Genomic DNA, 25,133 nt, shown 5'->3' on the forward strand with positions numbered 1-25,133 from the left:
GAAAAAGTGTAAATATCTATTTTAGCTACTATTTTTTCATTACATACGATAATAGATTTTCTATTCTACTCTCAATTTTATTTAAATATTTTATTTTTCAGTTTTTTTTTAATTGTTTTCTTAAAGAAGAAAAGAAAGAAAGAATTATTATTTTATTGATGTAGTGTGCTATTGCACAGCACAAAAGGTATTTTAGCTGGTTTGCTGGGGGAGAAAAATGGCACACACTAACTATAATTAGCTAATATATACTAGCCACTTGGCTAGTGTGCTAGAGATGGTATGGAGATGGTTATTCCATGAAAGGAAATAATTTTTCTACGTCATATTACCTTATATTAATTATTCTACATTAAGATATACAGAGTGTGAGATTCATGCATGTGAGTTTTATATATGTGGGTCTCATACCCAACGTGCCTTGATGTAAAGTTAATATAGGGTAATGTAATGTAGAAATAACACATCCCATTTTATGAAATGGTGCGCAACCAAATAAATTAATGGATATTCCTATTTGAATAACCATTCTATTACATGAGTTTATTATTGAGGATGATGACTGGAAACGAGATCCGGATCTTCAGCAATTTGTTGTTTAGATTTCTAGCAATTTATACAGTAAATTTAAGAGAGACTGTAAGCCAGTAAATAAGTTGTGTTATGGATGAAAATTTTGGTGCGTGGGGACGTGGAATGCATTTGAGAGACAAGAGGAAAGTTAGTGTCGAGAGGAGCTGAGATGATGTCAAGAACCTTCTTCCCTCTTTTGACATTTTGTTGTGCTCGGCCAAAGAACGAGTGAAATTTGTGGAAGCTCACTGCAAGGGGTGACTGCTTTTTGGAAACCTTTAAAAGACATGCAATAATGGAAGTGGAGCAAGGAAACTTTTTGATTTTCTTGATGCCCGATAATTGTTATATTTAAAGAGTCTTTCATGTAGTTTGGTGAGTGAAATTCCTTTGAATATTGTAGTGCTCAATGCTCATGGTACATTAAGACCATATGAGTTATAGCTGATCGATCACTATTCCTCTTGTATATATTCAGAGTTACAACAATTATATCCAAGTTCAATGTAGTGTTGCTCCAGCAAAAACGTACCAAAATATCGACTCAAATGGAGTTGACAACCATTAAAAGGATCAGAACCTCAGTGCTTGATATTGATCATGGCACTGGAAGCAGTGGAAAAGAATCTGACGGGAAGAAGGTGACTGATGTTACCAAGCTTGGAGCAGTTGATAAACATCTGTTTATTGAGAAACTCATCAAGCACATCGAGCATGATAATCTCCGGTTGCTGCAGAAACTAAGAGACAGGATAGACAGGTATCTCAAATTTTCTACTTCTTAGAAGAATATGTGCACTGAATTACTGATTACTGAAGCTATGTTTCAATTTGTATATATCCTTTTGGTGTATTAAAAAAATGATTTTTTTTTTTTATTATTTTTTCTGCTAGAGTGAACGTACAATTACCTACCGTGGAAGTGAGATACAAAAATCTGTGCGTGGATGCCAACTTTGAGGTAGTTCAAGGAAAGCCTCTTCCTACGCTATGGAACTCTGTCATGAGTATGTTGTCTGTAAGTTGGCATTGCTCTGTTTAATGGTAGAAATAACCAGGCCGCTTTCCTGCTCAAATTCTGAACTGTGAAACAAATCTAATGACAACACTGCCATCAGCAAAAAGAGCTATAGCTTTTGTCTTTCCAATTTACTGAAAAATTATCTCTGGGACAGGTTTTTGTGAAGGCAACACGCTGCAACTCTCAAGAAGCCAAGTTAAGCATCTTAAAAGATGTCAGTGGCATCATCAAGCCATCAAGGTAAGCCAGATACATGTTTGTTGGATGGTACAAAGCATAAAATTGATATGGTTAGTATCAGAGTTTCTCAGATTTTGTTTTCCAAAATGATGTCTCGCACACACTTGGCTGAGACTCACGTTTTATATTTATGCTTGACAGATTACACGATAGGTTGTACTGTTGTAGTGCATGGCTTATGATTACAACAAATGATTAGACATTAAGATTACAAAGATAACAACTCATGCTAGCCTTTATCCTTATCACTATCCTTAATTGGTGATTGGCTCTGAGACTGGCTCTTATCCCGTTGCGTTTATCTTCAAAGAGTTTGGATTGAGTCGTGCTTGAGCTTGATTTGGTAGATGATGTTCTTACACGCTCCCTCAATTGCAACGGTAAGGCACACATGTTGAGATTGAATGCCATGATAGAGAAATGAGAGGAAAGCAGTGGCTTAGTTAAAACATCCGCCAGTTGATCTTTGCTAGAAAGATACTTCATTTGAAGTTGTTTTGAATCTGAGAATACAGACCTTTCCCTCTCAGGAATACCTCCACAGATCACGACCAATAAACATAATTTTTTCCATTTAGTTTAACATGTCATAGGAGTAGTACCCATAGAAGCAGAAGTGATTAAATCTGATTTAGTGGCCATAATATGTCAGCAGTGGAACAATGTCAAATAACTACAACAGCCCACCAAAGAACCAAAGACAACGTAGATATAGGCCAAAACTCACATAAAACGAAGCAAAACGACCAAGAAAGTGCATAAAATGAACAAAGACCAGCTAAAATAGACTTGTGGCAACTGAAAACAACTCAAACCGTGTCAGTACTAAAAGAAATAGACAAAAACTGACCTGAACCGGCTGCAAACTAAGTTGTGAGCAAGGAGGCATGGTTCAGTTTCAATTGGGTGGCAATGTTTGCACTCAACCATCGCATTTTGGTGGTGTGTATGGGTACAAGTAACACAATGCGCGCGTGATGCCTTGAGAGGCAAGAATGTTATGAAGTCCCCTCGCTCTAGGGAGATTTAATTTTTCTTTCAAACAGACGTTCAACCAATTTTTGAAAATGAAGAAAAATGGTAGATTCATCTAATTTGGAATGCATGAGAAATAGCCAAGTAAAGTGATCGAAAGAATCCAAAAAAGAGACATAATATTTATTTCCATTAAGATAAGTAAAAGGGGCAGGACCCCATACATCTCTAAAAATAAGTTCTAAAGAAACATTAGCCCTAGATTGAGAAGCAGAGAAATGAAGTCGATTCCTTTTGGCCATTTGACAATAAAGACAAACTGACAAAGCTTTATTGGACAAAGTGGGAAGACAATTTTTAAATCAATTTTTTTTTTTTTTGGATAACCGGGGAATCCGGGGCTTCGCCCTAACTAGATCTTCGGGACACCATGCAAAGCGCCCCCTCTAGATAGGTTGGGTAAAGCTTAGGCTTTCGCCTGCAGGCATGGTCCCAATGATTTGTTTATGCTAAGGGGGATCAAACCTTAAACCTGATGCTTCATGAGACACCATGGCCAAGTGACTTACCACGTGAGCCAACCCTTTGGGGTTAAAATCACTTGACGAACTATCCTAAGGGCAAGATGACCTAAGCAATCATGCCAACAATCAACAGATGCATGTTCACCAACAAGAGCAACAGAGGATGAATTGGACAAAGAGTAGAGCCATAGGTAGAGTCCACCTTTAGACTGCCCTTCGAGGAGGATATTCCTTGTGAGAAGATCCTTAAAAAAGAAGAAAAAGGTCGAAGTTCAATGGAGACATTGTTATACCTATTAAATTGACTAACATAAATGAAATTTTTACGAATTAAAGTAGGTAAAAATCTAAATTACGAGAAAGGAGTTTAGATAAACTAGTGTGGATAATTGGCAGACCTTGCCCATTGCCAACACGAACTTTATCCATTCTAGTGTACTCATTAGCGTGCAAATTTAGGTTACTAAACTCCGTTGTGAGATGATTCGTGGAACTAGTGTCAGGATACCAGGTCTTGTGTGTACTCGTAGATAAGCCAATAGCATAGCCATTAAAGTGTGATGGAGGCTGGAAACTTGGAAGGCATGATCAAACCTGTGTTAACAGGCTATTGCAGTATGACCAACCCAACTGCAAACTTGGCAAATGAGCCGAGAGGTTCGGCCAGAAGGAAAAGAAGGTGAAGGACCACGTCCTCTGCCATGCCCACAATTGCCACGTCCACGTTGTGGCTGTGAAACTCTTGAGGAATTTCCACTGATTTGAGAGTTGTGGTTAGACCATTGATTTAGACCTTGATTGTTTAATGATCCTTTAACAGTCGAATTGGCAGAAGCATTGTTGAAGTTGAGAACCGTGATTTGCTGCTCCAAGCGCATCTCATGTGTCAACAGTTAAGAGTAAATGTTGTCAAGAGACATTTGTTCAACACAAGTGGTAATGGATGTCACTAGAGCGTCATAATTGGAACCGAGGCCAACAAGTAAATGTGAGATTATATCTGAATCATGTAGTGGTTGACCCAATGGGGTCGAGGAATAATGAAGAGTTGGTAGTGTCTCATTTATTGTTTGCTGACGATACGCTGATTTTTGTGATGCAAACTCCGAACAAATTTGACATTTGTGATGTATTTTCTTATGTTTTGAAGCAGTTTCAGGGTTAAGAATCCATTCAGCAAAATTAGAAATTGTTCCTATAGGCAAAGTGGAAGATATAGAAGAACTGGCCAGTATTCTTGGGTGTAGAGTCTCTTCGTTGCCAATGAAATATTTGGGTTTGCCTTTGGGTGCTTCTTATAAGGCCATTTCTATTTGGAATGGTGTGATTGAAAAAATGAAACATTGGTTGGCTGGATGGAAAAAACTTTGTTTAACTTAGGGTGGTAGATTGACTCTAATTAAGAGCACTTTATCCAATCTATCTATGTTTTATTACCGTATTCCTGTGGGAGTGGCCAATAGGCTTGAGAGACTTCAAAGGTATTTTTATGGGGTGGTAATGGAGATGAGTTTAAATTCCACTTAGTGAATTGGGCAAGGATTTGCACTCTGATAAAATCAGGTGGGTTGTGAGTTAGAAATCTGATTCAGTTTAATTGACGCTTTTTGGGGAAGTGGTTGTGGCAGTATGCTATGGATAGAGAGGCATTATGGAGATTGGTGATAGTGACTAAATATGATAGTAAGAGAGAGGGGGGGGGGGGGGGGGGGGGTTGGTGCTGTGAGGAGGTAACAAGAACTTTTGGAGTGGGAGTTTGGAAACATATTAGAAGGGGGTGGTTTATAATGACCCATCCCCAATGACACAATATTGTCTGCTTTTGGCTCTCCGAACCAGACTTCCCAGGAGGTCACCCATCCTGGTACTACTCTCGTATAAGCACACTTAACTGCGGAGTTCCAATAGGGTCATAGTCATCATGACTTTAAAACGCGTTGAATGGTGCCAATATAATATAAGCACATCCTCATTTTCATACTTAGCCGATGTGGAACGTCACAAAAGATGTCATTTGTTTGATGAGAAATAAAAAGGAATATCAAAAATTCTAGTGGCTAACTGGGAGACGCCAAAAGAAGCCAATCTATCAAGAGTATTCAAGGCATCAAGCGACCTCTAGCAACCATCCTAGTAGATAACATGCAGTTTCGAGAAGGGATTATTCAGTGGAATGTAATTTTTACTAGACTAGTTCAGGATTGGGAGGTAGAGGTGGTAGTATCTTTCTTTGAGAGGTTGTATTCGTTCCAACTAAGACAAGGAGAGGAGGATAGAATAGGATGGAGTCTTCCAAAAGGAGCAAGTTTGAAGTGAAGTCGTATAATCATGTATTAACTAGCCAGAATGGATCATCTTTTCCATGGAAGAGTATATGGAGAGTCAAGGCTCCTTCGTGGGTGGCATTTTTTGTGTGGACGGCAGCATTAAGAAAAATATTGACGCTTGATAATTTGAGAAAGATGAATGTTGTGATGGTGGAGTGGTGTTATATGTGTAAGAAGAGTGGAGAGTCCATTGATCATTTATTGATTCATTGTGAAGTTGCAAGAAAATTATGGAGTTCCATTCTTAATCTGCTTGGTGTGGAATGGGTTATGTCTAGATGGGTGATTGGTTTGTTGAGTAATTGGGGAGGATAGGTTGGGTGTGGTACAATTTTGGAAGTATAGAGGTTGGCTCCATTGTACTTAATGTGGGGTCTTTGACGAGAGAGGAATGGTCGGAGCTTTGAAGATGTAGAGATTTCGTTGATCGAGTTGTGGAAGTTTGTGATCAATACTTTACATACTTAGATATCTGCCCATCACAGTTTGCTTGTTTCTAGTTTTACAAATTTTTTGAATTTTTGTTCTTCGTTTTCATCTGGTTAGGGGTTCTCTTTGTATACTCCCTGTGTACTAGGATTGCGCCCATTTCCGCTTAATTAATGACAATAAAATTACTTATTAATAATAATAATAATATTGAGGCAATAAGACTGATTTTGTAAATAAGACTGTAAATATATACCGTGGAAAGCATCAAGTTTAATAAGATTCTAACGTTATTGACACAGGAATAAGCCACATAGTAAAGCTAGCATTGTGTTAGACTGAGTTCAGGGTTTCTTGTATCAGGTAATTACAAAGTTTGCATGAAAATCAATTCTAATTGATCCAATTCAACCAAGTTATGGAAATAGGGGTGTGCAAAGATTTGGTATAGGGGCTTAAGTTGTTTACTCATGGAATATCTCTTTGAATCCAGGCTTACACTTCTTCTTGGTCCCCCAGGCTGTGGGAAAACGACCTTCTTGTTGGCTCTTGCAGGAAAGCTAGACCAAACTCTCAATGTGAGTATTTAAAAAACACTTTAGTAAACAAGCTTAAAAACAGTACAATACTAGGAAAGAATTCATTCTTAAACAGTTAAATATCCTATCTGCTTTAATTTAAAATCACAAAGAAATTAGATCTGGACATGCTTTGAACAAAGAAAGAATGTGATGAGCAGTCAGATTGATGCATCGATCTTTGTCCAAATCAGAATTCTATGGGAAGCTAATCTTATTTACAGTTAGGACATGATTACAAGCTAATCGAATTTCTATTTCACAATTTTTACAGTAATTGTCAGATTTACCTTTCTTCAGGTTGCAGGGGAAATCTCTTATAATGGTTACAAGCTAGATGAGTTTGTTCCACAGAAAACATCAGCTTACATAAGCCAATATGACCTGCACATACCTGACATGACTGTGAGGGAAACAATTGACTTTTCTGCACGCTGCCAGGGCGTTGGAACCCGAGCTGGTAAGCTTCCTTGTTTTTCCCCTGTAATCATTACCTGGGCAGTTGTATGCTCATATAAATATAAGTTGAAGTTAACTTCCATTTCTCCCTATGCAGATATCATGATGGAAGTAAGCAGAAGAGAAAAAGAAGCAGGAATTGTCCCTGACCCAGATGTTGACACCTATATGAAGGTAATCGTAGTTGGTCATACTCTCCTGGCAGTATAGTAGACGGTATATTAGGAAGTAACATAATACTTGCAGGCAATATCAGTTGAAGGACAAGAAAGAAATCTCCAAACAGACTATGTTTTAAAGGTAACTTTTCTTCAAGCCAAGCTTGAAAATGTAGGTAATGGAATACTTCAAAGAAGATGTTTTTATCCAGTTTGATGTGTAATTACAACATTTTGGCCTTTTAGATCCTTGGACTGGATATCTGCAGTGACACGATGGTTGGTGATGCATTGACAAGAGGCATTTCAGGTGGCCAGAAGAAAAGGTTGACAACAGGTTGTTAATAAAAGATGATACATTCCTACTTAATTATGTTTTGCATAAAACGCTTCCAGTCCTAGTACATCTTTATTTATATAATTTCAAAAGAGCTTCCCTCAAAGATGAAAGGAATCAATAAAAGCTTCTTCCTTTCCTAAAACCCTTACTTTGGCAGTTTAAATGTGATAACATTTGTAAATCCTGTTCCCTAGTGAGAAAACGAAAATAAAAGAAAAAAATCTCATGCAGAAATATTCTTTTCAACCCAAGATTTTCATGGCAACCTTTCCTGGCAGGGGAGATGATTGTGGGTCCGACAAAAGCTTTATTTATGGACGAAATATCGACTGGATTAGACAGCTCCACAACGTTTCAGATAGTTACCTGTCTTCAACAATTGGTGCACATCACTGATACAACTGCATTGATTTCGCTTCTACAGCCAGCTCCTGAAACGTTTGATCTATTTGATGAACTGATATTGATGGCAGAAGGGAAAATAGTATACCATGGTCCTCGTAGTAATGTGCTTCAATTTTTTGAGGATTGTGGTTTCAAGTGCCCAGAAAGAAAAGGTGCTGCAGACTTCCTTCAGGAGGTGAGAAAACATTTTTCCTTTTGACATCAGTCCTGATTGCCTCATATCTAATTTCAAACATTTACAGGTAATCTCCAGGAAGGATCAAGCACAATACTGGTGCCTTGCTGACCTTCCCTACAATTATGTTTCAGTGGATCAGTTCTCTCAAATGTTCAAAGCAAGTTGTTTAGGACAGAAGTTAAATGATGAGCTCTCAAAACCATATGAAAAATATAGGAGCCACGATAGTTCCTTGTCATTTAATTTTTACTCTTTGAGCAAATGCGAATTGTTCAAAGCTTGCATGGCCAGAGAGCTACTTCTCATGAAACGGAACTCGTTTGTCTATGTGTTCAAAACAGTGCAGGTTATAATTTTCTCATCTGACCTCTTAGGTTGGTGCTTCTACAGTTATATTGGCAATCACATCAAACTAACATGTTTTCCAATTCCCTTATCCTGCAGCTTGTCATCACTGCATTTATCGCAATGACAATATTTATACGTACTCAGACATCTGTGGACTTGATCAGTGCCAATTATTTCTTGGGCTCTTTGTATTATACAATTGTCAGACTCATGACTAATGGAGTTGCAGAGCTGTCCTTTACAATCACTAGACTTCCAGTGGTTTACAAGCAAAGATCATTCTATCTGTATCCGGCATGGGCTTATTCTATTCCAGCCTCTATCCTAAAGATTCCATTATCTCTTGTGGAATCAACACTTTGGACAGCAATGACTTACTATGTTATTGGGTATAGCCCTGAAGTAGAAAGGTAAGTGCTTTTCAAAATCCAGTTGACCAAAATGTTAGAAGAAAAAATGTCTCTTTTGTAAGCTTTAAAATTCATTTTCTTTTTATGGGTTTAGGTTCTTCTCCCAAATCCTTCTGCTGTTTGCTCTGCAACTAGCATCAACGTCCATGTGTCGTTTTATTGCCTCAATTTTCCAGACCATGGTTGCTGCATCAACTTATGGTGCTTTGATCTTGATGATAATTTTCTTGTTTGGAGGCTTCATCATTCCTCGACGTCAGTGACTCCGTAATTTCTTTGCTTTGATTCTAAGGGCTAACAATTAGACAACTTACAGAGTTTGCTTCTTTGCAGCATATTTACCACCTTGGTTAAAGTGGGGTTTCTGGCTTTCTCCCATGACTTATGGGGAAATAGGTCTAGCACTAAATGAATTCCGTGCTCCACGGTGGCAAAAGGTACTCTGAAGAAGACGTCATATGTTGTTCCTATGCTAATTCACAAGGATTTCTAAATAGCTTTAGCTCATTCTCATTTTGTAGGTGTCAAAGGGAAACATGACCATAGGGAGGGAGGTTCTAACTAGTCATGGTTTAAACTTTGATGGCTATTTCTATTGGATATCATTAGGGGCTTTGCTTGGGTTTACAATACTTTTCGATACTGGATTTGTCTTAGCCTTAACTTACTTAAAACGTAAGTTTGTTTTAACTGGATAAATAAGCATAAAGATTTAAGTTTAAATTCTGTCAATTCACAAATATGCCTGTCATGAACACAGCTCCAAAGATGTCTAGAGCTATTATTTCGAAAAAAAGGTTCTCTGAGCTACAAGGAAGAGATGATTGCAATAATAGCACAAAACTGGATAACCAATCAATTCTACCTACTTTTCCCCAAACTACTGCAGAAACAAGAGATTTTGGTAAGATAAAACAGTTAGCTAATGGCTTAGCTAACAATAAAATGATATCTGATACTTGATACGATGAATAACATTTGGTTATACAATTATACAAGAGAATGTGGTTGGTTATGCAGGGAGGCTGGTCCTGCCATTTGAGCCTCTGACAATAGCATTTAAGGATGTGCAATACTATGTTGATATGCCTCTGGTAATCAAGTGCAACTAATGGTTTACTTACGATTGTTTTTTATTTGAACACAAGAAAAGAGATTACTTGTTAACTTCATTCCTTTTGCACAGGAAATGAGAGAGGTGGGTTTAAATCAGAAAAAGCTTCAGCTGCTCCGAGATATAACAGGAGCATTTAGGCCAGGAATTCTTACAGCACTTATGGGTGTCAGTGGAGCTGGGAAAACAACTCTCATGGATGTCCTTTCCGGAAGGAAAAATGGAGGTATTATTGAAGGAGATATAAGAATAGGAGGATACCCCAAAGTCCAGAGGACATTTGCCAGAATATCAGGTTACTGTGAGCAGAATGATATACATTCTCCTCAGATTACTGTGATAGAATCAGTTACATACTCAGCAAGGTTGCGATTACCACCAGAGATTGATACAGACACAAAAGATGTATGCCATCCTCCAGTTCATCTGCACAATTATCCATAGTACTATCCCATACAATTTCAAACAGTTTTTAAGGGACTTAAAACTTGGAAAATTGCCAGCATAACTAAATTAAACCTTATAGTATCCATATGGAAATGATATGAAAGTGTCTATCAATCTGAGTCAATTTTAAAATTCATAGTAAATATAAGCAAATAGAGAAGGCATTCATTGGGTCTACTGAGTGAATCATCAAATCTTTTGTCAGTCATGACTCATGTGGAATGTGACATTTGACTTTTAATTGATAATATTTTATTAAATTGTCTCAAACAATTATTGGCATGTTAGAAACTTGATGAATTGAGACGTGGAAGAAGCAAGAGAATAGTAGGAAAACTCCAAGAATGTTTAGATAAAAGCACAAAAGCCCTGAATATTGATGCACATAGCACAAAGAAAGAATTTCTTATATTACTAGACAAACAAAATTTCTATTCGAGGTATTATATGATCTCACCAATAGAGTAAAATGCACTGATAGCAGTCTCGACATATCTATCATGCAGAGATTTGTAGAAGAAGTCCTTGAAACAATTGAACTTGATGGTATAAAAGATTCATTAGTTGGCATTCCCGGCCAAAGTGGCCTTTCTACTGAACAACGTAAAAGGCTAACAATTGCAGTGGAGCTTGTTTCCAATCCCTCAATAATATTTATGGATGAACCTACGTCAGGTTTAGATGCCAGAGCAGCTGCAATTGTCATGCGTGCAGTGAAGAATGTAGTTGCTACAGGAAGGACAACAGTGTGCACCATCCACCAACCAAGCATTGACATATTTGAGGCTTTCGACGAGGTAGTAAGAATAGTGCCTTCTGTGAGAAAATTACAAATCCAAATTTTATTCAGATCATAATATTAATCTACTGACAACTCTTTTTGTCCATACTTTACTAAAGAATAGTAAATTATTAGTTATTGCAGTCTTTCAGTGCTCATTATGCTACATGATTTTATATAGGCAGTGTAGTGTTGGTATTGTAATACAAGGAACATTCAGCTATCAAATGGTTACAGTAGATGTGCTTTTTGCTTGTGCTTAAATCTACCTAAAGAATCATATCTACCTGGTGCTGGCTATTAAAGGCTCATGGTATACTGTTCATACAAACGTACCTTGTCCAAAGTATTTGTGGGTCGATAAACAGATTGTTACCCCATCTATGCACTGCCATAACATTAGTTACCTGAAAGGTTAATTAGTAATTTTTTACTACCTTATTCCACATAATTTCAATATTGCTGCTGCTTCTTATGGTTCTCTACTTGCACCATGAAGCTACTTCTTACTGGGTCCAGTCATCAGTCTTTGTTATACATGGTTTATATCAATGCCTTTTATTTAGCCACATGTACTTGCTACATTCAAGTCCCAATGAGCAGTATCTCCATATTTTCTTATATTTTCTTTCCCTAGTTGTTTTAGCTATTAAGGAATCGAATTATTTTAGCATTGATCTTTACTAGTAGAATTCCTGCATGATGTAACAACGGCTAGACTTAATGGTTATGTCTTATGACCTATCCGTCTTCTATTTAAGTATAACCCTAATGAATAAAGAATCATGCTGAATTATTATCAAACTTAGAACATCTTTTGGTGTCTTGGGTTAAGGCTCCCTCGAAGTAGCCTATATTCTTTTCCCTTGTTCTTATGCTATTTGGTTTGAATCACAAACTATAGTAAAAATATCCATCACTCTTTTGTATCCCCTGACTATTATTTGGAGGTTCTATTATAAGAAAGCCTAGTATAAAAGTATAAACTTAACAATTTTAAGCATTTCACCAAAGTCTTATCTTAACTTGGATTTACTGTGGTAACCAGCTACTTAAGCCCAGTACAAAAGTAAACACCCAAGTTGAGGCACATATGGTTGACTGTAAAATGTTTCCTATAATCTTCTTAGTAGTGCTATTAGATGATATTATACAACTTAGTATTCGTCCCTTTGGTGCAGTTGATTCTAATGAAAAGAGGAGGACGAATCATCTACTCTGGAATGCTAGGCCATCATTCAAGTAAAATCATTGAATATTTTGAGGTATGCTCAATACTTCCAGCACCATAGCTAGCAATCAAATTTCTAGTTGTAACATTAATGAACATTCTTTTATCTGTCGACATGTTTCCTTGTTCTCTGCTATTGATTGTGGGTGCCTGCCTGTGATGTAGTCTGTGTGTTCTGGTTCTTTTATGTATTCTTTGTTCTTCTTTTAATAAAGCTTATTCATCCGGGAAAAAAAATGTTGTTTCCTTGTATGCATAGACTACTGATGGTTGCTAATATTGGTGTATTAATGATAAAAGATGCGTGAGGAAGAATTGTGTTGGATGCTAAAGTGGTGTGAATCCGAGACATATTTAGATAAGGAGACATTTTTAATCAGTGACTACTTATCATAAATCAAAAATCAGAAACAACTCTTAGGAAACGAAACAGAAGAAAGAAAAAAGCAAGAGCAAAGAACACACACACATGGAACACCAGATTTACATGGTTCACCCAAACTAGGCTACATCCACAGAGTTGCAGCAGTTTTTCACTGTGATGATGAACGAATACAGATGCAAAGGAGTTTACAATGTGATAAATATCTATGTGCCGTCATATTCAACAATTAATAGGACTAGGGCTACAGACCCCAAGGTCAAATATTGAAATTGCCCTTCTCTGTAAAATTGCTGCAAGATGTTCATAAAAATGTGTCTTTCTAGGTTATTCCACAACCCAGAAGGGATATCATTGCTATAGTCCTATTCTTTGAAGATGTATGGATCAATTTGCAGAGTTCTTGAATTACATTTACATATAACAGTAACCTTTACTCCTCTCTGGAGTCCCTGCAAGGGAGTCTCAAATATTACCTTATTTTGGTGGAATTGGTGATTATTATTTATTCATACATAAACTGTTGGTAAAAGGGAATAGACCCTGCCTAAAAACTTGAAAAGTTAAAGTTGCTTGTAACTAAATGTTTCTTTTATTCAGTTCTTTTTCTGCTTCTTTGGGATCCTAATATTTATTTTGTCACAACATTGTTTGTCCAGGTCAACTAATGACTATTCTTTTGCTTCTTTACATTTTTAACTTTCAGCAATATTAAATAAATCCCTGCATGAAAGTTGCTATAAATTATTGATTTAAATATATTTACCGTTCAACAGGGAATTTCTGGTGTGCCAAAGATAAAAAATAATTATAATCCAGCAACATGGATGTTAGAAGTTACTTCTGCTTCAGTAGAAGCAGAACTTGGTTTAGATTTTGCCCAAATTTATAAGGAGTCATCTCTGCATCGGTGAGTACATATTTATTACATTCATTTAAAACACGAATTTGTTACAATTTTTATAGTTGAATTAATTTCCTGACGGGTATTAAAAGGCATGTATTGCTACATGAGAAATGATTGTTGTACAACTTTCGTACAACTTTTTTTATGATCAACCATTACATTTGCTTTCCTACATGTAGGCCCTAAATATCAAATAGTTGATCTTAAAAAAAGTTGTTAGAGTTGTACAAAAGTTGTATGAAAGTTATGTAAGAAACATTACTCATTGCTACACCTATCAAGGAAAAAACTGTTGCCAATAGTTAGACATGGCAACGACAAATCTACTTTGGTTTCTAAGCAATCACAATCATATGGTTGTTCTTGAATTATAGTGAGACCATGGAGTTGGTAAGACAGTTGAGTGAACCACAGCCAGGCTCAAAAGAGTTGCAGTTTCCCACTCGTTTCGCACAAAGTGGCTGGGTGCAGTTTATGGCATGCCTATGGAAACAACACTTATCTTATTGGAGAAGTCCTGAATACAATTTGTTACGTTTCTGGTTTATGATTGCTACAGCATTGTTGTTTGGGGCACTCTTTTGGCAGAAAGGAAAGGACATGTAAGAGTCTACGCATATATGCTTACGTACATTGAGATAACAATATCTTTAGAAATCTTGAAATACATATGCATTGAGATAACAGTTTATCTGAAACAAATAACTTTTGTGATATTTTCCTATACAATTCTCTCATATCAATTCATATCAATAAATTCGTCTCAAGAGGGAAAAAGTAGAAAACCATTATGATACTGTCTTTTCTATTTCCTTCATTACTTTAACCGGTTAGAGAAACATGTCAAACACTGTCATTACATGCTAATGATGGACCTTATAACTCCATGGTAAGAAAACAGAAAACACAAGTTTCGTATATGGAATAAAATTTTGTTTTATTTTATATATACGAGCATAAATCACATTATTTCATATTTACAGACCATTCTAGTTAGAAGCCCTGCATGGAAAACTTGAGTAATATTTAAGCTCAAAACACACAGCCATCTCTAGGTGGTATGCCCATAGTAAATTTTATTTGGAGAAGAAAAAGAATACAGATCAACTTTTCTTCATCAAATTGCATACGACTACATTCTATTGTGTTGATTGTGGGCCATCATTTAAACTTCCTGTGGTTTTTGTAGTAGTCTGGTCTGAGAAGCATTTAAATTCTTTTTTGTTTTATTTGTTTCTTTCTTTTGAAGAAAGAATCAGCAAGATTTGTTCAACATCCTTGGATCGATGTACGTTTCTTTACTATTCTTGGGCCTAAACAATTGTTCATCAGTTCTACCGTATGTGGTAACTGAACGCACTGTTCTGTATCGTGAAAGATTTGCTGGAATGTACTCCTCAAAGGCTTACTCATTTGCTCAGGTTTGGCATTACTGCTATCAAATAAAACTCTAGTCTCGTTTTTGTAACAAAACTTTTTTGGTGTAATGATATTTGATACATACTAACAGTAGCATTTCTTTCAAAATATTATAGGTGATCATAGATATACCTTACGTGCTTCTGCAAACAATTTTGTATGTGGCCATTACATATCCAACAATAGGGTACGACTGGTCAGTTTACAAGGTCTTTTGGTACTTCTATGCCACATTCTGTACTCTTCTATACTTTGTATATCTTGGGATGCTGATAGTTTCAGTGAGCTCAAATATCAAAGTAGCTTCCATATTTGCAACTGCAGTCCACACCATGTTGAGCCTTTTTGCGGGATTCCTACTGCCAGGACCGGTAAATCCTTCCAACTCTTCTATATATAGGATACTGATCGATTTAGTCTTATAAGCAGAGAGAATTTTTGAAAGGAATGTGGAGAACCCAGCATTTATAAACACAAGATGGACTGTTTAGTACCTTTTCATCTACTGCTTAAACAGATAGGAATGAGAATGCATAAGCATGTTGAAAAGTCATAAAACCACCAGGACCAAACTTTCCCAGAAAGATGGAAGAGCATTAGAGTGAAATTTTCTGCATGTGTCCCCCAGAGCATTAGATACTATAATTCTATTCGGCAGTCGTCTAACAAAGTTGACGTGACACTTCCAACTAGCCCTTCGATTATTCTTTGTTAAATAAAAAATAATAATCCAATTGTTGATTTAGAGTGCCATGTCAACATTGTTAGACGATTGTAGGATAAAAATATAGTGTTTAGCATTACTTGCTAGGATTTATAGTCAAGTACTACTCAAGTTAAAGATAATAATTATGTTATTTCATATATAAATGCAGAAATTTCCTAAGTGGTGGGTGTGGTGCTATTGGATTTGTCCTACATCTTGGTCCCTGAATGGCCTGCTGACTTCACAATACGGAGACATGAAGAAAGAGATAGTGATCTTTGGGGAGCTCAAGCCAGTTGGTTCCTTTCTTCAAGATTATTATGGCTTTCAACATGATCGTTTAGGACTTGTGGCTTTTGTTCTCATTGCTTATCCAATTGTTTATGCTTCCTTGTTTGCCTATTGCATAGGGATACTAAATTTTCAACGGAGCTAGAAAGGAGCTAAAAATTGCTTCTTTGCCATATTTAGAACAAGCTATATATCAATAATGTTAGAATTTTGAAAGATTTTCGCAACAGGAGTTATTAGATCATAAACTGGGAACATGGCTTCAGATCCTGTGTGCATACACATGTATATATGTATGCATATCACATGACATTGACAGGAAACATGGCACTTGCATTATAGATTCCATGACATGACATGGAGAACCATCAATTTGAGAATCACTGCTCTCAAAAAGACAATGTGAATGAGGATTTGGCATTTTAAACAATGTCATTCAACCATACATTCTCACATAACGAATTTTCCGACCCTCCCCTACCATTATCTTGGATTGAGATTCTGTGCAATACTAAGGTATTGGACGGAGTGCAATAGCTCTAGTTTGGACCATTTATTTTAAATGAATGGTTCAAAATGCGACAAAACGTAAAAGAGAGAGAAGGGGTGTCATCCATAGGGTTGGCTGTTAAGGTGGTTGAACTACTTTCTTTGGCCACATGGGTGGTTCAGCCACCCTCAACCCAGCCATTGGGTGGTTCGCCCACCCCCAACCCAACCATTGGGGGTTTCCAAACTACTTTCTTTGGCCACTGGTTCAACTACCCCCAATAGATAGTTTGGATGGTTGAACCACCCAATAGTTAAAAGGAGTGGCCGAACCACCCTTTTTAGCCACAGGGGTGGTTTGGCCACCCTTAACCAGGCCATTGGGGTTGGCCGAACCACTCATGTAGCTATGACGCAATGCAAGCTACTCTCTCTCCCTCTCATATGTGCAATTGCATTCTAGACAATTTATTTTAGGATTAAAGACCTTTTCAGGTACCTGTGATTTAGCCCAAAATCAAATGGACCATTTGATTTCAAAAACTATCACAGATAGTACTTGTATACATCTAATAAACGTAGATAGTATTTTCATCTGTGTTTCGTCCATAAAATTAATGGCAATCATGTCAACTCCTATCAAAATGTGACACATGTACCATACGCCACATCATATAACCTATTCAATAGGTTCTCAGCTGCGTCACTAACTCGTCAACACCACGTCGATTGAAAAATTATCGAAGCAAAAAACTATCCTAATCAAATTACCATTTCTCCCTTTCTCCCACAACTAAGTATGAACCCTACTTTTTCTTTTTCTCCCCAAATTGAACAAACAAGTAAAGTAGCTTCAGTGTTTCCATGTTCTTCCCAAATTGCACGAATCTGTCTCAGTAGGTTCAGTTTCCCCCTTTTTTCCAAATCGCATGAATCTTTCTCAGCAGCTTCAATTTTTCCATTTTCTTTGCAAATCGCATGAACAAGTAGAAGCAGCTTCGAATTTTTCTTTTTCTCCCCAAATCACACAAATTGGCAGTTGGTCGCGTACAAGATTTGGAACCAAAGGAAGATACCCGATGTTGGGATAAGGTGTGTTATGCCTAATTTGATATCTTTATTTCTTGATTTTTATTTTTTTTTTATTATCATTTTTATTTTTTTGTATATTTCCAATAAACTGATTTTTGGGTGTCAATAGCAGAACCAGTCAAAGTCATCATCTGGGTCGTAGTATGGAGTTGTGAGTATGCAGGTTAACCGCACCGTCGAAGACTGCCTGGAGAATAAACTTGGCAGACCATTTTTGCTATGATATGAACTCAGTAAGTAGTTTTATAATTCTAAATTGATAAAACAATTCAAAAAGAGTGAAAAAACATGCTTAGTGTTGAGATTTAGTAGGCTTACTGATATGCTATGGTTATTTTTCTTATCCCAACATGCAGAGAAAAAGAAGCTTGCCTTTTTTTCAATTGGCATGACCCCCAACTTGTCAAATGGGTCTAGAGGTCATACCTGTTGAAAAATGTTAACTACCTAGTCATCCATACACGCTCGTCCAAAGGCTTAAGAGCATTCGCAGCAGATACTTATAATCTCTTCTTTTCCCTATATTTAGGGAAAATAACAAAACAATCACTAAAAACCATCTCCAACAGATTCCTATAGTTCCTTATACAATGGGAATGCTATAGTTTTACCAAATGCATTAGATAGAACTGTAGCATTCTCATAGCTTATTATAATCATAAAAAAACTCTCTCTCTCTCTCTCTCTGCAACCCGCATCTCTTCTTCTTTTTCTTCGTTCAAGCTTCAAACTGTTCTTCAATGGAGATTTCAATCAGCATCCCACGTGGCACCACCTCCACCATCCCATGCCTACCGCAACTCCCACGCGGCACCACCTCCACTACCTCAAACGCTCGATCTGCCTCTTCAACCGCGACCCACCCCATGGAAGCCGGCCACCACGCTAGATTTGCACAGTAGCCAGCACTCAGCCCCGTGCCCTTCTCTTTCTTCCTCTTCCTCTTCCTCTCTCTCTCTCTCTCTCTCTCTCTCTCTCTCTCTCTCTCTCTCTCTCTCTCTCTCTCTCTCTCTCTCTCTCTCTCTCTCTCTCTCTTTTAGCTCAATCGCTCTCTGACGATCTCATATCTCTCTATCGACCATGCCTGGTGAGTGGTGAAGGACTGAAATAGAACGAATCGAGGAAAAGGGTCAATTTGCTTCTCTCTCTCTCTCTCTCTCTCTCGATCTGTTCATCTCTCTCTCAAGATCTCTGCATCTCTCTTTCTCTCTTGGTCTCTGTCTTGTGGTATGTTGTGATGAAGAACAGATGGAGAAATAGGATGAGAAAAGGGAGAGTGAATAAGTTTTTGAGAGAGAAAGAGAGAGAGAGAGAAATGTTTCTAGAGTAAAGAAAAAAAAAGAAGTAAAAGTAATAAAAAAAAATTATTTTAATGATATAGGGAAATATTAAGGGAATTTATTGTGAGATGTCTTTTGATAGAAAAACAAAAAGTAATTTTGTGTCCTACATTTAGGGAAAATCATTGGGTAGCTGCTAGAAATGTTTTTAAGGCTCTCTTGTGAAGCTTCCAATATGCACAACTATTCCTATCAAAGTAGGGAAGAACATTCAAGGATTGGAATTGTGCCATTCACAATAGGTGTCAAGGATCATAGTTAAGATTTTAGTTCAAATAGAGAGAACCTCGCTCTGATATCAATCGAAAGTAGCGGGTTGACCCCAAGGCACACAAACACACTTATGCAGTAATTAAACAAAATTCTGCAGCAGTGAAAAGGATTCAAACCATAAGATATAAAGCATCAACCAATCAATACAACCAAGATTTGTTGACGAAGTAAAATCCCTTGGAAATAACATATTAAAGATAAAGCCACTATTGGACAGCTAAACCAAAGACACCAATTACTAAGAAAGATTCAACTACAGGCAAAGTAAACTTACAATCCTTTGTAAAATACTTAGATAATCTGTACGTAGACAAACACCCCCGCTTGCCTCCTGCAGTAGCAGCACTAGCTCCTCACTAGGCAATCTTCCTTATTGGCTTCCTTACCGACTCATTGGTAGACTTTAACGATTGAAACAATGAAAGGTTGTAGTTCAATGAAATACTAAAAAGATTTAAGCACACATAAGCAAAAACCAAAACAATCTCTTGGCACACAATAGAATGAAGCTAAGCTATGAATTTAGATTGCTCTAAATGCTTAGGCTTAGTCTCCAATCGTCCAAAGACATCCTTATATAGAGAAGATTAGGCTTAGGCTTTGTATTTTGGTTGAAGATATGGCTAATACTTTAAAGGGGTCTTGACATGACCATTTATGCACCTTGGTGCCGCTTGTGAACTTGCATGCATTGAAATACCCTATGCCCTTACTCTGCTTGGGTTATATAAATTAAGATCCTGACATGACCATTTTATTTATTTGTTTATTTTTGTGGTTCACAAGTTCTCAAAATGGCTCATTTCATTTTTTGTTGGAAGACATCCAATGCATCCTTCATCGCACGGTTGTTCTTTCGAGAGGTTCATACAACATACCTATAGTTCCACAATCCATCACTTCAATTAATGATCAGGATTATAAAGTCTTTAGCCATTTCAGGATTACATTAGGGAAGATGTTCAATACTTCACTTCTAATTAAGTTCAGTAGCATTGCAAGTCCACAAACAGATAGATGGTCAAACGGAGGTGATGAATCGAATTCCAAATATATGTGGAGACAAGCCAAAACAATGGAATCTTGCGTCACCCCAAATTGTTTGTTTCCCATGCATGTACAATAGTGTTGTCCATAGTGCCATTGAAACATTTCCTTTTTCATTGATCTACTTATCAGAGATAAAGAAAAGCATTTTTCTTTCCTTGTATTAGATTACATTTTACACGTGTTTATTTCTTGTAGCCCTGGCTCTTTCTATTTTGTTAGTTAGTTAGACAGATTTTTTATTCTGTTAGCTTCTAACTTGCAAAGCAAGCTCTGTAACTCAATATATATATATATTGCAAGTCATGTAAAGTTGATTCATTCTGATATCAATAGAATTTTCTTTTTCTCCAAACTCTATCTTCTCTAAACTTGACATGGTATCAGAGCATACATCCATGGAGTTTGAAATTCCTCCATCTTCTTCTCGAACCCCTCCTGTCAACAATGCATCAAACACTAATAATCCGCCTCTTCAATTCACCATTTCCCCTTCCATTTTCAGAAATCTGGAAAGTCCGTTCTATCTCCCGCAAGGAGAATCTCTGGGAGCCATCCTTGTTTCTCAACCCTTAATCGACGAAAATTACAACACTTGGACCTGCTCAATGATCATGGCGCTCACTGCCAAAAACAAATTGGCGTTCATCAATGGTTCTCTTCCTCAACCCTCGGTTGATACTAGTGTCGAGAATCATCTATATTGATACATGCCACGGGATGTGGCTCGACCTAAAGGAACATTTCTTGCAAAAGAACAGCCCTAGGATTTTTCAGCTGCAGAAATCGATCTCGGCCCTTTCGCAAGACAATTTATCGGTGAGTTCATACTTTACTCAACTCAAATCGCTTTGGGATGAACTTAGCAACTATTGGCCAATTCATCCGTGCTCTTGTGGAGGAATGAAGATTGCGGCTGAACATTAACACCAAGAGTACATTTATCAGTTTCTTATGGGGCTCGATGAGTCTTTCAATGCAATTCGTGGCCAGATTCTTCTCATGGATCCTTTGCCATCTGTTCCATGATCATTCAAGAAGAAAAACAGCACAAAATTTCTGTCAAGACTCAGCCTTTTGCTCAAGAGTCTGCCGCTCTCATGACTAAGTCCACTTCACCAGTGGCCCGGTTTTCAAGCAGTCTTTTTGCAAGGACAAACCTGTGTGTTTTCATTGTGGAGTCTCTGGACATACTGTCAATAAGTGCTATCGGCTTCATGGCTTCCCGCCAGGGTTCAAGTTCACCAAGAACCTCAAGAGCCCTTCTTCTTTGCACTCTGCTAATAATGTGCAAGAGACTAGTGTGGTTTCGGTCACTCAACCTTAGCATCCTGACCCTCCACAAGCTGTTTCTCAACTGACCATCACGCCTGCTCAATGTCAACAACTTCTTTCCCTGTTACAACAACAATCTATTGTCCAATAGCCTTTTGCCAACATGGCAAGTAGTATTATCACTACATTCTCTGCTCTGGTTTCCACTTATTCTTCAGTAGCATGTTCTCTTTCTCATTTCCTTTATCTCAACCCTAAATACTCAGTTTTTTTCCTTTGTTTCTATTCCAAAATTTTCATCTTCCAACTTAAAATCCACTCCCTGAATTATTGATATAGGGGCAACTGATCATATGATCAATTGTCCATCTCTTTTTACCACTATCACTGCAGTGGTCTTTACTTAGGTCAAACTCCCTAATGGTTCTATGGTTCCTATCACACACATAGGAACTATAGTTATTTCAGCCAATCTTACACTGACTGAAGTCTTGTGTGTCCCTTCATTTACTTTTAATCTCATTTCAGTTGGCAAGATTATCAAGTTTTTGAAAGCTTGTCTAACATTTCTTGTTGGTTATTGTTTCATACAGAATTTGTCCCTAGAGGACGATTGGAGTGGGTAAAGAAAAAGGTGGCCTCTTCTACTTGCTTCAGGATCCGAAGGTTTCATCCAGTCCATCTTCATTTTACTCATTTTGTTTCAATTCAATAAAAACTTCTTTGAGTGATGTATGGTACTATAGATTAGGTCATCCATCTATACCTCGCATGCAATGTTTGCATAATAAATTTCCAGAAATTTCTTATAATCCTCATAATATGTCCTCTAGCTAGACAACATAGACTCAATTTTCCTGTACATACTAATGTGAGTTGTATGCCATTTGAAATAATACATCGTGACATTTATGGACCAATGTCTGTTTCTTCACTCAATGGTTCACATTTTTTTCTTACTGTTGTTGATGACTACACCCAATTTACTTGGGTTCATTTGATAAAATCTATGTCTCAAACCCGACCTCTATTGAAGTTCTTCTTTAATCTTGTTCATGCTCAATGCAACCACAAAATAAAATGCCTACGATTTGATAATGGATGATTTTTTTTCATCTCACGGTACCATTCATCAATTGACTTATGTTGAAACTCCACAACAAAATGCTATTGTAGAGCACAAACATCAACACTTATTAAATTTTGCTCGAGCCTTAGGATTTTAATCTCAAGTTCCCCTTTCTTTTTGGAGTGATTGTATTTTAACCGTTGTGCATCTCATAAACCGAATGCCAACCCAAATTTTATCCAACAAATCTCCCCATAAAAAGCCATTTTCCACTTCACCATCTTATTCCCATTTCAGAATTTTTGGATGCTTAGCATATATCTCTACCTTATCTCGGCATAGAACAAAGTTTGATTCTAGAGCAACCCCTTGTATTTTTGTTGGTTATCCTTTCGGCACAAAATGTTATAAAATTTTCAATTGTCATACAAACTCTATTACAATTTCTAGAGATGCTGTTTTCCATGAATACATCTTTTCTTTTACTATCAATCTTCCTCGATCTTCACTTGATGGTTGTTTCATTTCATCATTTTCTCCTTCTTCCACTTTTTTCTTATTGATTCCTATTTCTCATTTTACTTGTGATTTCTCTATTTCTTTGCCTTCTCATACATCACATTCCCCTCATTTTTTTGCTCATTTCTCACATTTCCATCCTACATCACCATCTGATTCTCTTTCTGTTCTACAATCTTCTCTTCCACCTGCTTCACACTCACCTGTTTTGCCTACCCTTTCCAACCTTCCATTCATCGACAATCCACAAGAATTAAAACCAAGCCTCGGTACCTGCAGCAATATCATTGTCAGTTGGCTTCTGCTTTACCTTCTCTGCCTCCCTCCACTGCACAACATTCAAGTATTCCTTATTTTTTATCTGCTTTTGTTTCCTATGACAAATTGTCTCCTGCTTACAAGCATTTTTGTCTTTCCATTTCTGCCCAAATTGAACCTCAATTTTATCATGAGGCTGTAACTTTTGATCATTGGCATGATGCTATGTCAGCTGAGATTTCAGCTTTAAAGGCTAATCAAACTTGGGTTATTTGTGATCTTCCACCCAATAAGCACCCAATCGGGTGCAAGTGGGTTTATAATATAAAATACAAGGCCGATGGTAGCATTGAAAGATATAAAGCTCGGTTAGTTGCTAAGGGGTGTACACAATGTGAAAGATTGGACTACCATAACACATTTTCCCCTGTTGCCCAAATGACCACGGTTAGATGTTTTTTGGCTGTTGCAAAACTTGTTGACAACTTAAGTGTGCTAACCCAAGTGCAGGTTGTCGCGAAGTAGTAATTCTCAGAAGTCGAGTGTCGAACCACAGGGATTTGGGAAACAAAGAACACTAAAAAAATAAAATTAAGAAAAATTTATGATAGATGATTTAGTGGAATGATGCAAATAAAATATATAATGAAAATAACAATTAAAAGGGATCACTAAGGCATTGGGGTTTTACTTTTAATAAAATTATAATATTTATTTCGCAACTCATGTGATAATCGAAGAATAGATCAATGAATACCAAGAGAAAATATCATCAAAAGATTAATCTTAAAATTGATTTATTTTATTACGCAAAATTGGTTATTTGATTCGCAGGGAATTCAAAGTATTCACTGTACCCGTAGTTAACAATGAATCAAGGAATTTTGCAGAACAAAAACCTTTTTCTAAGAATAAATCATGCAACCAATTAAAAAGATCTTACATTAAAAACCATAAAAGAGTTGAAAAATAAATACTATAATCTTATTAAAAGTTTCACCCTTAGCCTCAGCTAGAAATTTAGCTAGACATGATTATGTAAATAAATTTCATCGTTAAAATCATTAACATCGTGCTAGCAAAAATAAAATAACTGAGAAGAAAATAAAAATAAATCTTAAATTGTCGTCGCTGTCTTATTTGATCTTGAGCTGAACGTCTTCTTCTTCTTTTTTTCTACAATTTTCCGGCATTTTTTGTTTGTTGTCGTGTTGCTTCTCTTATAGAGATATGAGTCATTCTTCTTTTGGAATTTGTACAAGTATAAGAATCCAAGTCTTCTATTTGTTTCATGTCTCTCTCTTACACTTGAAATAAAACTTTGCTTCTTTTTATAAGAGCCGAAGACATCTTTTTCTTCTTGGTTTTGTCATGTAGTAGTATTAGAATGTTTCTCCAATTCTTGAGTCCAGCAGTTTGGTTTCTCCTCTTCTTGTATTACACATTGGACTCTATCTTGGGCATAGGATAAACTTCTTCTTTTGACCCACATCTTGGCTTTTACTCTTTGATTTCTTTTGTAATTCCT

General features: G+C 36.9%; 1 protein-coding gene and 1 non-coding gene across 2 annotated transcripts; one reads left to right on the top strand and one right to left on the bottom strand.

Moving 5' to 3' along the window:
* Positions 1 to 914: 914 nt before the first annotated feature.
* Positions 915 to 16,451, top strand: LOC133851207 (pleiotropic drug resistance protein 3-like). The gene is made up of 24 exons (XM_062287540.1): positions 915 to 1,333; positions 1,468 to 1,591; positions 1,749 to 1,834; positions 6,583 to 6,667; positions 6,968 to 7,127; positions 7,224 to 7,300; positions 7,373 to 7,426; positions 7,531 to 7,621; positions 7,903 to 8,204; positions 8,272 to 8,553; positions 8,652 to 8,965; positions 9,060 to 9,220; positions 9,299 to 9,402; positions 9,487 to 9,640; positions 9,726 to 9,869; positions 9,986 to 10,059; positions 10,152 to 10,484; positions 11,033 to 11,323; positions 12,489 to 12,572; positions 13,697 to 13,830; positions 14,202 to 14,429; positions 15,077 to 15,248; positions 15,363 to 15,617; positions 16,122 to 16,451. Exons 1-24 carry the CDS (start codon positions 1,122 to 1,124, stop codon positions 16,386 to 16,388), a joined length of 4,188 nt encoding a protein of 1,395 aa, XP_062143524.1. The 5' UTR covers positions 915 to 1,121; the 3' UTR covers positions 16,389 to 16,451.
* LOC133859007 (small nucleolar RNA Z247) lies at positions 4,211 to 4,349 on the bottom strand. Its single transcript, XR_009898674.1, has one exon. It is a non-coding gene; the product is annotated as a small nucleolar RNA Z247 (small nucleolar RNA).
* Positions 16,452 to 25,133: the final 8,682 nt, after the last annotated feature.

This window comes from Alnus glutinosa, chromosome 1 (assembly GCF_958979055.1).
Source record: "Alnus glutinosa chromosome 1, dhAlnGlut1.1, whole genome shotgun sequence".
NCBI classification, from domain to species: domain Eukaryota; kingdom Viridiplantae; phylum Streptophyta; class Magnoliopsida; order Fagales; family Betulaceae; genus Alnus; species Alnus glutinosa.